Source organism: Rutilus rutilus, assembly GCF_951802725.1.
Source record: "Rutilus rutilus genome assembly, chromosome: 16".
In the NCBI taxonomy this organism is placed as follows: Eukaryota; Metazoa; Chordata; class Actinopteri; order Cypriniformes; family Leuciscidae; genus Rutilus; species Rutilus rutilus.
The window spans coordinates 20,351,340-20,365,296 of NC_140224.1; the positions used below are offsets into that span (position 1 = coordinate 20,351,340).

The 13,957-nt window shown below is 36.4% G+C and overlaps 2 protein-coding genes across 2 annotated transcripts; one reads left to right on the forward strand and one right to left on the reverse strand.

Moving 5' to 3' along the window:
* The first annotated feature begins 403 nt into the window (after positions 1-403).
* LOC311306273 (uncharacterized protein) lies at positions 404-9,280 on the forward strand. Its single transcript, XM_084434594.1, has 11 exons — positions 404-786; positions 1,125-1,251; positions 1,381-1,595; positions 4,365-4,499; positions 4,728-4,768; positions 5,459-5,604; positions 7,376-7,641; positions 7,941-8,067; positions 8,165-8,379; positions 8,924-9,058; positions 9,162-9,280. Exons 1-11 carry the CDS (start codon positions 527-529, stop codon positions 9,202-9,204), a joined length of 1,710 nt encoding a protein of 569 aa, XP_084290720.1. The 5' UTR covers positions 404-526; the 3' UTR covers positions 9,205-9,280.
* A 1,927-nt stretch (positions 9,281-11,207) lies between these two features.
* On the reverse strand, positions 11,208-11,970 carry hbae5 (hemoglobin, alpha embryonic 5). Its single transcript, XM_084434754.1, has 3 exons — positions 11,840-11,970; positions 11,535-11,742; positions 11,208-11,435 (listed from the first exon to the last, which is right to left on the reverse strand). The coding sequence occupies exons 1-3, from the start codon at positions 11,932-11,934 to the stop codon at positions 11,307-11,309; spliced, it is 432 nt and encodes a 143-aa protein (XP_084290880.1). The 5' UTR covers positions 11,935-11,970; the 3' UTR covers positions 11,208-11,306.
* Positions 11,971-13,957: the final 1,987 nt, after the last annotated feature.

Below are 13,957 nucleotides of genomic sequence, written 5' to 3' on the forward strand. Positions count from 1 at the left end.
CTCTGTATTCGTTTTTGTCAGTGAGTCCCTCAAGAGAAACATTAACCCAAAGCGACCTTGTGCTGTTATTTACTGCCACAGGAACATTGATTTGATGCATGAGAATGGAGAGCAGATGCAATGCAAATAAAAACAAAAAAAATTGCTGCAGGCCATGCTGAAATGCACAGCAATCTATAATATGCCATTTACAAAGTTTGGGAAACTGCATTAACTCTAATCAATTCTGTTGCGTAAGACAGTCGAGAAGACCTTGAGTGACATGAGAGTTCGTGGTCTTTTTATTGTCCTCAGTTGTGTAATAGCGTGGTGGATGATAAGCTATATCCTGAACCCGTCACTCCCCCAAACAATGCTCTCCACTGCTGTAATTATAAAGTGTTTTTCCCAAGCCACCAAGACTGATGACAAAGGAGACTGTTGGCCCGCCTTACCACACCACTCCACCCCATCCTCTGTCCACCTTTATCAGTAGAAAGCTGCAGTGTCCGTGTGCACAGAACACCTGAAGCTTCGGACAGGCAAAATGACCTCAATGGAGTCCAAAGCAGATCTCTTTACAGTAACCACAGGCGATGGAGGGGACAACCATCAGAACACGCAGAAGAAGTCCTTCTTTGAGCACTACATTCAGCCGTGCCTGGCAGAGATCCTCGGCTCCACTCTCTTCATGTTCGTGGGCTGCGTGTCGGTCATGGGGAACGTGGGCATCAGCGGGAGCATCCAGCCCGCACTGGCACATGGACTGGCGCTGGCCATAGCAATTGCCATTTTTGGAGAAATCAGGTAACTGCCTTATGTTCTGTGTTCTTGAGTTAGGAAATGGCTAGACTTTTAAACAGAGAAAACAAAATAATATATTATAAAACTATGTTGATAATATTTATATGCTTGTTATATTTACAATATTTAAAATTTTAAATTAGATTTCAGTGAGTAATTTTACATTATGCATGCATTATTAGGATTACTATGCAAAATAATATATTTAATTCTTTATTATTTAAAATATATATACATACAATTTTATGACTAAAGGATCATTTAATATTTTCATTTCTCATTTACATTTTTTATTTTTTCTTTCATGCTTGATTTTATGATGTCACCATCTTGCTTTCCAGCGGTGGTCACTTCAATCCGGCCGTGTCTGTGTGTGTTTACCTCATCGGAGGAATGGAGCTGATGCTCCTGGTGCCATACGTGCTCTCTCAGATGTTAGGTGGAGTGATTGCTGCCGGCCTTGCCAAAGTATGTGTGGAAGCTTCTCTATCGATATTTGTATCTGTGTTTATGACTTATTGCTCAAACTGCTGGAAGCATACAATCTTTTACACTTTTTACAATGCAATATAAACATTCTCTTTTCTTTTTCTTTAGGCTGTCACTTCGGATGTGGCATTTGGAAATGCAACTGGAGCAGCGTTTAATGCCGTTCAGTCCTCTCATGGCGTTGGCTCTGCGACTATGGCAGAGATGATAATGACGCTTTTTTTGACTATAGTTGTCAGCATGGGTGCCGTAAACGGAAGGACCCGAAGTCATCTCGCTCCCTTCTGCATTGGACTCACCGTGACTGCAAATATTTTGGCTGGGTAGGAAACTAACATTTCACACAAAGGCACAAACAAATTATATAGCCTACTGTACAGAATACTATGCCACACTAAATTTTAAAATCTAGTCTAGTTTTTTGACGCCATAAAGAGCATTTGAGTTAAATATGTATTTACAATTGTTTAAACATCTATATCTGCATCTATACCTCGAGTCTCTTTCATATAATATTCCTATATATATCTGATACAAATGAAAGTAGTTTAGAATTCTACTTACACCTGAACTGTGCAGATTACAGTTCTTTCATTCGCTTTGGTACTATTTTCACAAGTAAGGCGTACATTTTCAGGTGCAAAACTCCCAACTGATCACACTTGTATCACAGCTAGTCATTCTTTCAAAACCTGCTTTCATTCTACATAATCATTGTGATATGTAATGAGAATGGTTGGTTTAATCACTGAAACACATGATCTTCTTTCAATTTAGTACTTTTAATAATCAGTTCATTCAATAGCAAACAATGCAAGATACATGTTTCAAATCACCCTTGTTGCTAAAATGATTACAGTAAGACAGGCTAGATGCCACATTAGAAAATACACTTATATTACCTAACTTACGTAATTGAATACATAATGTTTATAATAGTATCTATCAAGTGTGTTATCAAAATGTGTGATGAAGTTATGACATGGCCATTAGGTTTTGTGCTAGAACAGAGTTTGCTGGCAATATATTAAATGTTCTGACTTTGCCATATGACTGAATCTATACTATGAGTTACAGTAATGTGGCAGTCTCTACCATGGTAATCTGTTACAGTATCACATGGCATACTATCATGTGAAATGTTGTATTTGATGCCATCTGTCTCCCTTCTACTGATGCATCTCTAATCATTTATATTGATGAAACACTTATTTTGTGTAGTGAAAAGAATACTTTGTAATTGAATTGAAAGTATGATGACATTTTTAAAAACTGTTACACTTTTGATGATCTGTTGTGATATTAGTACTAAGAGTTTTGAAAATTTATTAATTACTTGTGAAAATTGCATCAAAGCAGTAAAAAAAAAAAAAACCTGTAGTGTTAAAGTACAACAGTCCAGTCCTCTTAGTGTTAAGAGTGTTATATAGGCTATGTTTTTAGACTATGATGTTGTATAGTATAATTCTAATAATTTAAAGTTAATTACATTATAATTATCCATATTATAAAACTTGACTTTGTGGATCCTTATTGCTGAAACTTGCTATAATTTGCTTTAAAAATATATAAATCTAGAAATATTATGGCTTAGCAGACAGGGAGGATATACTTCTACATTCGGCCAAAGAATTAACTATAGAAATATAATATAATTATATAATTAATAAAATATAATTAATTCTATTTCTACCATTTAACAACCATTAACTTATTTTTTATTTATTTTTTTATCTAATTATTAACTAGATTTTACTGCTGACCCCTGACTCCCCTCAGGGTGGAGTTAATGTATGATAGTGATTTTAACCCGCCAACCCCGGTAGCTCATCTCTAATCAGTGAAATGTTGAAATATTTGATCTTGTTCCGTTACTCCCTGATCTCCCCTTACTGTCATCATATGTTTCATGCGCTTTTATAAGCAGATGTTATCTCACAAGTCGCTACACTTGTTTCAGAGTGGAAAATGAAGTGCCTTTGAGGAACATGGCAACCAAACAAACAGGATATTTTACAGGAAACAAAGACACCAGGGGCCGTATTCACAAAGCATTTTATCTTACCACTAGGAGTACTCCTAAATCACACTAAAAGATTTTAGCTAGGAGTTTTCTCTTAAAAGTGATTCACAACGCCTTTCAGACCTACTCTTAATAAAGAAAAAATGACAACTCCTAAACTAAGAGTGAGTCTTCGTTGCTATGGATGACGTCATTACTCATGCACGAGCTTGACTGAAGTGACCACCTTGATTGGCTGATGATTGTAACGCGGGAATGATTCCAAACACCTCCCCTACGATGATGAGTGAGACAGGTGACAGGTCTGAGAATGCGTGCGCTCCACAAGTAGTGCGAAGGACGGAAGATGATGAATAACTGAATAAATAGCCTAAATGAATAAAGAGTAAGGCAAAACAAATAGCCTAGTAGCCTAATGAAACATATGGATTGATGCAATATCTTTGCAACATTATTGAATTAATCTGTCACTATATGCCTCTGCCTACGTTTGCAAAGAGAAGAACATTTTAATTTGATTCACAATGAAACGTTACAATTAGTTTACATGCAATGAGTAGCCTAGTTTTGGTTGTTGTTGGTGGCGTTATTGCATCCCTAGTTATGCCTACAATGCTAAATTGTTCCCTCGCGATTGGAAGCTCCTGTAGCCGCTGCGTACGCATTTCAAAACATCGCAACGTGAAATGCCACAAAAAGCGGTTTGTGAATAGGTCTTAGTGAGTTAGGAGTCCTCTCGACTTCTTTTAAGCTGTCCCAGGCTTAGGTGCTACTTTTAGGGCTAAAATGCTTCGTGAATTACTCTTAGTCAAAAAAATTAGGAGTCCTAAAGTTACGAGTGACACGCCCATTATTTTTAGGAGTTGCTCCTAAATTCGCCAGTTAGTTAGGAGCTACTTTTAGCCTTAAAATTCTTTGTGAATACGGCCCCAGGAGCCTTAGAATAATAATGGCAAAAGGAAATATTAATTCCTAACACTAAAATGTGCTGATATGCTGTATTTGGGGTCATTTTTTTTCAGTTTTGAGAAACTCTGATTTAACTGATTTTGTCTTGCATGTCAAACAGGGGTGGAATATCAGGAGCATGTATGAATCCAGCACGGGCCTTTGGGCCAGCGATAGTGTCCGGTTACTGGACGTACCACTGGATATATTGGGTGGGACCTTTGACTGGTGCTTTGGTCACTGTCAGCCTTGTGAGGTATTCTTGCAACTCACTTTTTCCTTGCACAATGAATGATTTTCTTCATTTAGGAGGAGTATAAAGTCATTATCTGCTTAAACAATATATGATGACTTGTTTAATTTTGAAGCCATTCATATTGAAACGAGTTAATATTTGATATGGGTTTTATGTTTTTATAGCATAAAACTTTTCATCTTAATATGTGAGTATGAGAATTCTAATCAATTGCTTGATTCATTCTAGGTTGATAATGGGAGACAAGAAGATTCGTGTTATTTTCAAATGATGGAGATGAAGGACCTCTGAGGATCCTGCAATGTTGCAAGCTTTTTAAATTCAAGATTATTTGTAAAGCATTGTATGATATTGTCAAACATTTATATTATTGCAGTTTTCTAAACTTTTCTGTATTCTGATGCTTCATTGTCTCTTTGACAAATGTATTTGTTGTTTTAGTTTTATAGCCTGCCATTATGTATTCTGATGTTTTATGTTAATAAGCATAAAGTCTTTTCTTATATATTGCCTGAATGTATTTCTTCAGCAAAATGTAAATATGTAGCACCTCTATATATATATATATATATATATACACACACACACACACACACACACACACACACACACACACACACACACACACACACACACACTGACACAAACACTCTTGGGCAAAAGAAATTAATAAAAATGGGCCAAGTCAAAAAAGGCAAAATATTTAGTGGTCTTTTTATGGTCTTAACCATTTTAATCACAAATCACTGGTCAGGAAATTGCTCAAATTCTGTAGATAAAGTAACTTAGCACAGAATATCCTCAGCTTGTAGATGGCTTTTTACAAGAAGGAGAGTCACTGTTGTCCCACTCAGTGTAATGGCTTCAAACTGTTCATGAGTAGTTGAAAAATGTCTCCTTGTTCATTTGAGTTTAATGTGTGACCAAATATTCCCTATTCAAATCTGGACTCTGACCAGGCCAAAAAATGAGCCTGATGGACTTGCTCTCAAGCCGCTTCTTGGTTGTCTCTTCTTCCTCCATGCTCCACTGTGGTTGTCACAGAGCCAACAACATCGACAGCACCAGACCTCTACGCTCCACCCTCTCGTTCCCAGTCACCAGAGTACTAATCACTGTCACCTGTCACCAATCTTCACTGATCATCACCCAGCATTATATAACTCTTCCCACTGCATTTCACCATTGTCTGGTCTTGTTGTTCCCTCGAACACTTACCTGACTCCTTACCTGACTCCTTACCTGACTCCTTACCTGACTCCTTACCTGACTCCTTACCTGACTCCTTACCTGACTCCTTACCTGACTCCTTACCTGACTCCTTACCTGACTCCTTACCTGACTCCTTACCTGACTCCTTACCTGACTCCTTACCTGACTCCTTACCTGACTCCTTACCTGACTCCTTACCTGACTCCTTACCTGACTCCTTACCTGACTCCTTACCTGACTCCTTACCTGACTCCTTACCTGACTCCTTACCTGACTCCTTACCTGACTCCTTACCTGACTCCTTACCTGACTCCTTACCTGACTCCTTACCTGACTCCTTACCTGACTCCTTACCTGACTCCTTACCTGACTCCTTACCTGACTCCTTACCTGACTCCTTACCTGACTCCTTACCTGACTCCTTACCTGACTCCTTACCTGACTCCTTACCTACCAGAATGATTTGTCTTCAGTCATCTGCTTCCTTCAGCCATCTTGTCATCTGTCTCGATCTCCATTTCCGAACCTGCAACAGATAAGACCATTACTCATCCAGATATCCATCCTGAACACTATATTCATCAGTTACTCACCTGCTTCCATCGTTGCGAACACATACTTCTGCAAATAAACCTGTTGATTACTTTACCTGTGTGAATCCTTCTGTTTCATGACAGTGGTAGAGATGCATTTATTATTATTTCTCAGCAGATTTTCGAAGACACCGATCTAGATCATCCCCATGCAACTTGTTTCATTGTGATTGATCACTCCACACAACTTCCTATATTCTGCCAAAAACTTCATTCTGTCTTTGATGTTTTTCTGAGACAGCAATGGCTTTGTAAGTAGTGCATTTTTAAGTAGTGCACATTTTACCAATTTCCTGACTAACATAATTTGTGGTTAAGACAATTAAAAGCCATTTTGTTTAGCCCAATTTTTCATTTTATTTTTTTGCCCAGGAGTGTATAATATACACACACAGTAGTGGCCAAAAGAGATGTCCAGATATATATCATCAAAATATGAAGAAAATATGTTTAATTATGAAGGAGGAACAAAACTCTACACTTGGTTAAAATATTTATCTAAACCTTAATCTTATATACATATTCTTTTTAATTTAGAAATTAATTGTAATTTATGTAAAGATCAATAAATTGACCCAAATATATTAATATAATTATTAATAAATAAAACATATCCCATTTCAGCATATAATATGCTCAAAGTTCACCTTAAAGTGTCAACGTGCTGGTTTATTATGCTATTTGGGTTGATAGCATTTACAGCCAAGGTCAGGGAGTTATCACACACTTGACATGCAAATCAATAACAACAGATGTAATAGTGGTGGGGAAAAAACTGTCCAAATGCCACTTAAATCTGATAAGGGAAAACCATCCATTGATCTACCTCTAGATTGAAAATGTCTGTGCTTATACCTCACAGTTATTGTTTAAACTTTCCAGTTCGTTTCATTGTCTCCTAAACCTTGGTTGAACAGTATGTGGCTGCTGCGTCTTTCATAATAATCCTATGATAATATATCAGTCTTTCATGGATATAAGAGTGATTTATGGTGGAACAAGTCAAGTTGGCTCTTATCATAGTGCTTCCCTCTGCCACACAGTCACAAAGTTACTCATTCCACTTGATGGTGCACAATGTCAGTGGATATGGAGAAGCTAGAGCTCAAAGAGCTGGACAAAACCTTGCTGAAGAAGAATGAATCCTCACCCAAACCTCAGAGCAAATATGAAAGAATAATCCAGCCATGTGTTGCCGAGCTGGTGGGCACAATGTTTTTTGTCTTCATTGGCTGCGTGTCTGTCATTGAAAATGTGGAGGCAGCAGGAAGACTACAGCCAGCACTCGCACATGGTTTGGCAGTGGCTGTGCTGGTGGCATGTATGGCAGAAATCAGGTAAGAATAATTTATTTTAAGGTGTGCTTGTTCATTAAAGTACTGTTTATAACAACATACTTGTACTTATTAGGTTTAGGGTTATTTGCAAGTAATTATGCATAATATAGCCCCTGCTGTTAATACTGCATACTTACAAATAACATAATAAGGACAAATAAAATAAAGTGTTACAGGCTTTTTTTATTTTTTTATGCACTTCTTTTGATTTGAGTGCTGAAAGGGATGTTTCTGAATCCCTATCTGAAAGCAAGTGAGTTTATATCTCACCTGAATGATTTTTTTTTCTCTCCATGCAGCGGATCACATTTCAACCCTCCGTTCACCATCGCCATCTGGTTGTGTGGTGGACTTCAGCTGACGATGGTTGTTCCCTACCTTATCAGTCAGATGATCGGAGGTGTGCTGGGAGCTGCAATGTCAAAGGTGTGAACAAGAATACACTAAATACAAGAACAGAAAATAATATTGCTGGTTCTTTCCATAACACAAAAAAGTGCTCAACAGAGAATGTATTTTAAAGGTTATGACATCACACGAGAACTACATGAATGCTACCGGAGCGGCCTTTGCTGTTCTGAAGTCTGATGAGCAGCTGGGGAAGGTTGTGTTTGCTGAAATGGCAATGACGTGTCTAGTAACCATGGTAGTCCTAATGGGGGCAGTCAATGGAAAGAGCAAAAGCCCCCTGGTGCCCTTCATGGCGGGCTGCACTGTTATCATCAATATTCTGGCAGGGTGAGTCTACCAAATCAAGCTCAAATTAAGTTAACAAGTTTTTGACCAGTGAGTTTTGGAGGCTAATAGGCATACGTGTTTTGTCCTTCATTAAACTGCCGCATCTGAGGCAGTAGTAGCTATATGTCGCATTAGCTACGTTCTCAACTTATACATTTATAAAGTTTATTGTTGCTATATGGGGCTCAGTACTCCAGTAGGGGTTCAATCTTCAGCTGGCTGGCAGGAGCCGCCACTGGCATGTCACGTGACCTGTCAGTGGCTCGCTGGCTGGCAGCTTCCAGTCTGATTCTGGCATGTCACGTGACCTGTCAGTGGCTGTCTAGTTGTCTGGCAGTCTGCCTTTGGCAAGTTTCAGAAACCATAGATTTTTGGCAGTTTTTTACTAAATGTGGAGATATGAGGTTTCTGCCCATTTAAATTTTGTTAATTTAAATTTGTCTTACAGAGTTTTAGCATTAGAGTGAAATAATAATAAAAAAATATATATATATATTATTTCCCTCATTGTAATTGTTCTACAACTGTTGTTTTATTTTAATAGAGGAGATGTTTCTGGCACCTGTCTGAACCCTGCAAGAGCTTTTGGACCTGCACTGATAGCTAACCACTGGTCTTATCATTGGGTTTATTGGGTCGGTCCGATAGGGGGAGGTCTGGTGGCTGCTGCTCTTGTGAGGTTAGTTTGCCTTGATATTAAATATGCCATATTTCCTTGTTGAGGTCTTCCATGACAAGAAATAATTTTTACAGCAGACTGTAACTTTATTTATTTTTTACAGGCTTCTGCTTGGAGATGAGAAGACACGAGTTATATTGAAATGATATTGGAGCACATCAACATGCAAAGCCTCTCAATTCATGACGCCATTGTTACTTCTAAACTCTCTAAATATTTCATGTCTATCTTAACTGCATATATCGCTATTGAATTTAAAACTGTGGCTTACTGTGCTTGCCTTTTATAACAAATGACCAACCATTTTTCTTCTTTCCAGCAGATGTCAGTAAATTGTCCGTTGATAATGTTTCACATAAAATGTTTTAGCCTATCTCAGACTGTAGTTTGGAATTTACTCGAAATAAAGTTGATTCCATATTTTTACATTATCAGTGTGTTTAAAAGTATTGCACATGTCAACATTAATACTGTTTGTGGAGCATTTCCTGTATTTAGTTCAAAACAAGTTTCAATCAAATGTCTAAAAGTTTTTTTTTTTTTGCCAGACACCATATACCACCAAAAGCGATTATAGGAATAATTAAAAATAAGAGGAATAACAAATAATTTTAGGCTGTATTATTATTCTTAGTCTTATTATTATTCTTAGATTATTATTTCGAACTGAATTATGTATGTTTTGTTCTTGTTTTTTAATATAAAAAATATGGGAGACCTAGTTTTTACAAGTTTTGCCAAGGGCTATTAGGTGACTCTTTAAAAATTCTGGGTTCTTTTTTAACCCAAATGCTGGGTTCAGCCATTTTTATTATTTTTTACCCAAGTGCAATGTGTAACTCAGCTTTTGGGTCATTTTTACTGACAATACGCTGAGTCAGTGTCACATAATAATGCTCCTGCCACTTCCTTTTCTAAATGTTTTATGATTGTCAAAAAATTTCTTGTCATTGAATAAAAAATATTTTATATGAACTTTCCTTTTCCTAGCTATAGTTATAACAGATTTTAGAGTAGCCTATATTATTATTACTATATTAAAATGAATAACCTTCAAAAAAAAAAAAAAAAAAAAGCAAATGAATACAATTAATATATAAATACTGGGTCAAAATAACCCAGCATGTTTTCTGTCCAATGTTTACCCAGCACTGGGTTACCAAATAGGAAAAGTGAACCCAACCGTGGGTTTTAACCAACTTTTTTTAACCCAACTTTTAACCCAGTCTTTTTAGAGTGTATATTTAATAGGCTACTAAAATGTTGTGATATTTGTTGACTATTTTCATGTAGCCTAATTTTTCGAGACAATTTTTTATAGAGCTACTTTTATGCCGAATAGTGCGCGTGGTTTTTGTTCCGCATGTGGCTCCTTGATGAGCGTTGTTGTTGTTTTTCTTTTCTTTTCAGACAATCAAGATATTAGCTTTGAATGACCGTAAATGCCCTATCCAAGACTTTCTCACGTGACTAAGCTGCTCGCGCGTCTCAAGCAGTTGATCTCATTTCATTATTTGACGGGTTCTTGTCTTCTAGTTTTTAGTGTGCTGCTCTATATTTTAATGTAGCTAATTAATATACATTTTATTGTATTATGTGTAATGTCTGTAATTAATTAGATTAAAAATATCAATCGCCTCACAACCCTAATATCCTTTATGTTTATATAACATAGCCTATATGTATTGCATATATATTAAATATATATTGTAGCCTATATTTGTGTAGCCTATGTATAGGCTATAGACTATATAATATATTATAGTATATATATATATATATATATATATATATATATATATATATATATATATATATGTATATATAGCATATGCATGCTAGGCGTAGGCATACTTTGTAGGCTACATAAAGGCCTTAAATATTTTATAAGCTAAAAGAAACAAAATTAATTACGGTATATTTTGAACATTGCATGGTGTGCCAAAATGTGAAGATTGAAATAGGCTATCTACATATAGGCTATTTATTCAAGCAATAGGCTTAATTAATTAATAGCCATGTCCGCTGCATGATTTAGTCTAATCCGAGTTTAATGATCTAAAACAATTTCATAAATACAACAGAATTCATATGATCCAAAATGGATTCTTACTGCAAAAAAAAAAAAATAATAATAATAAGAAAAAAAAAATGCACCAAATAAGTGTCTTCAGATTTGTTTTAATTGACATGTTGTTGACCAAATCGACAAACCAACATTCAAACTGCTTAACAAATATCAAAGAGGTTAACGATATTTGTCAGATAAAGCCAGGGCCACTCTTGCGAGGAACTTGTCCATGGCCAGGTGAGCTTCAGGTGTGAAGTCATCAGGGAAGAGCATGGCCAACACCACGAGAATGTTGTGGGCCAGGATCTGTTAAATTAAGATTAATAATGATTAACAATAATGACAACTAAAAGTAGCCTAGCGAAATTATTAATAAGTTAGCGTCAGAAACAACAGTATGTTTACCTTGAAGTTAGCAGGATCGACTCTCAGCTGGAAGGCATGCAGCTCGCTGAGAGTGAGCAGGCCACCGAAAAGGTCGTCGATTTTTTCAACAGCCAAACCGAGTCCACCGAGGACCTTCTTTCCATGCTTCCTCACCGGAGCAGAGCCGGGGCTCAGGTCGCTCCAGTGAGAGAAGTAGGTCTTGGTCTGAGGGTAGACCAACAGCATTCTGCAAAACAAGGGGATAGTGTAAGTTCCAGTTTAATCAGACCCTTACCATAGACCTGTACAATTATTTTTTAACGAAATTCAAGAATTTGTCTTACCTGGACAACGCCTCATTGCCGATATCCTCAGCCTTTGGGGAAATCTTTGCCCAGAGGGTCTTCACAGCGGCTTTGTCCTTAGCAGAGAGACTCATTTTGAATCGATGTCTGGAATGAATAGACGTGGTCAAATGACTTACCCACCTACATGTTGGTCCTCTTTTTAAGCGTTTGTAGTTGAGATGGGCACACCCAAGATACAGCCTAATTGCGTGTCAGATTGAACTCCTGCCAGTGAACGCTGAAAATTGACTTGATGCCCATTTTCCCCTCCTAATTTTGAGGTGATAAGTGATGATACTGTACGTGCGCGCGCACTTGACTCACAAGTCGAGGGTCAGATCCTAATCAGCTCACGTCCGCAGCTTCATGAGTAACCCCACAACCTGATTTATATAATTATTTAATTCATTTAGTAAGTTTGTTTAGTTCTTATGCAAGATGCTTCATGTGATCTTTAAATTGAACTTAAAAAAAAAAACACAGTGCAGTTTATTTTGAGTGCTAATTTATTGAGTTTAGTTCTTAACGGTCCATCACGCTTCTATATGCGCCACTGATTTTAGTTTTAATCCAATGTTTATTACAGTTTTCTCGGTTGCTGAGACACAATTCATGAAACAATTCACCATTTTCTCACAATTACGAACACAATCCCTGAACTACACACCAACCTGTTTCAGTCAAAAACATATTCTCTTTTGTCGTGAATCAAACATGGCCTCAGATAACACACAAAACCGAACAAATACACAGACAACTTTCCTGCTCAGTGAACACTGGGGAAATTAATTTATTATAAAACTGTAACAAAAACGTAATATTTTTTGCAGCTCAGTGTCTATTACAGTAAATGAAAGAGTTAAGATACAGTAAAATACAACAATGAGCTTTAGTAAAAAAAAATGTTTTATTACATTACTGTAAATGTAGCCTATCTTACAGCACAAATCAGTAAACTTTAAATACCTAAGAATTGAATATGAACATGGTATGCATCACAATATGGTCAATTACTACAGTAAAAAATAAATAATTTCAGCATCCTCTGCACCTTTGGCCAGATTTAATTACAAAATCATCATCAATACTATCGCAGCTTCTTGGTCTTCTGACAATACTTTTTCTACCTCCCCGCTGTCATTTCTCAGTTTTGCAAAAGTGCACACATGTAAAAAAAAAATGTAAAGCCAGTGCCACATGTAAAAAATGGCTATACATACATTTTACAATTGTGAGTTTGAGGGTGTACAACGTGCTACAGTGTACTGTAGTGAAATGTCCCTCATCTAAGTTACTGTATGCTGTAATTATACTGTATGTTGAAGTATACAGAACGATTTACTCATGGATAAATGCTATTCGTGCTATTTGAGTTCACCTTATGATGCTTGAGTTAATGATGTCTTTGTGTTATATGAATGGGAACATGGTCAAACCTGTTGCATTTTACCTGCATTTTTGTGTGAAGTTTAAGTTTTGCAGAAATCATTAAGATTTTATATATCATAAACGTTTTGCGAAATGTCTGTTTTGAGAACTGAACGAATGGTTTGGGAAATTGTGCCAACTGAATCAGTTATAGTGTGTTATTATTATTATTATTATTATTATTATTATTAAGATCTAAAATAAAAAAAAATAAACATGTATGTTTTGGTTTTATTACAAGGCATATATTGTGTAAAAGGAAGACCAAAAGGGAACGGAAGCACAGGTTTTGATTATTCTGAATGATTTATTTTGTGTGCTAATTTACTTAGTTTAGTTAGTATGCAATAGCTGAAAGGTCCATTTGCTCATGCACGCCTCATATACACCTCTGATTTTAATATAAATACGACGTAGGCCTATATCACATTTAATTCTTGCAAATTTGCATTAGTAATAATGATAATAACAGCAACAACAACAAACGTTAACATTTGTTTTCTTACAAGGCATTAGGCTATTGAAAAGACAAAACGACTAAAAAGGGAACTGAATCAGTTTTTGATTATTCAGATTTTTTTATTCTGATTTGATTTATAATCATTTATTTCATTTACTGGCTCTCAAATGTTTGCCTGGTGAATCGATAAAATGCCCACGCCCTTTTTATTTGGTATTTGGTGAGAC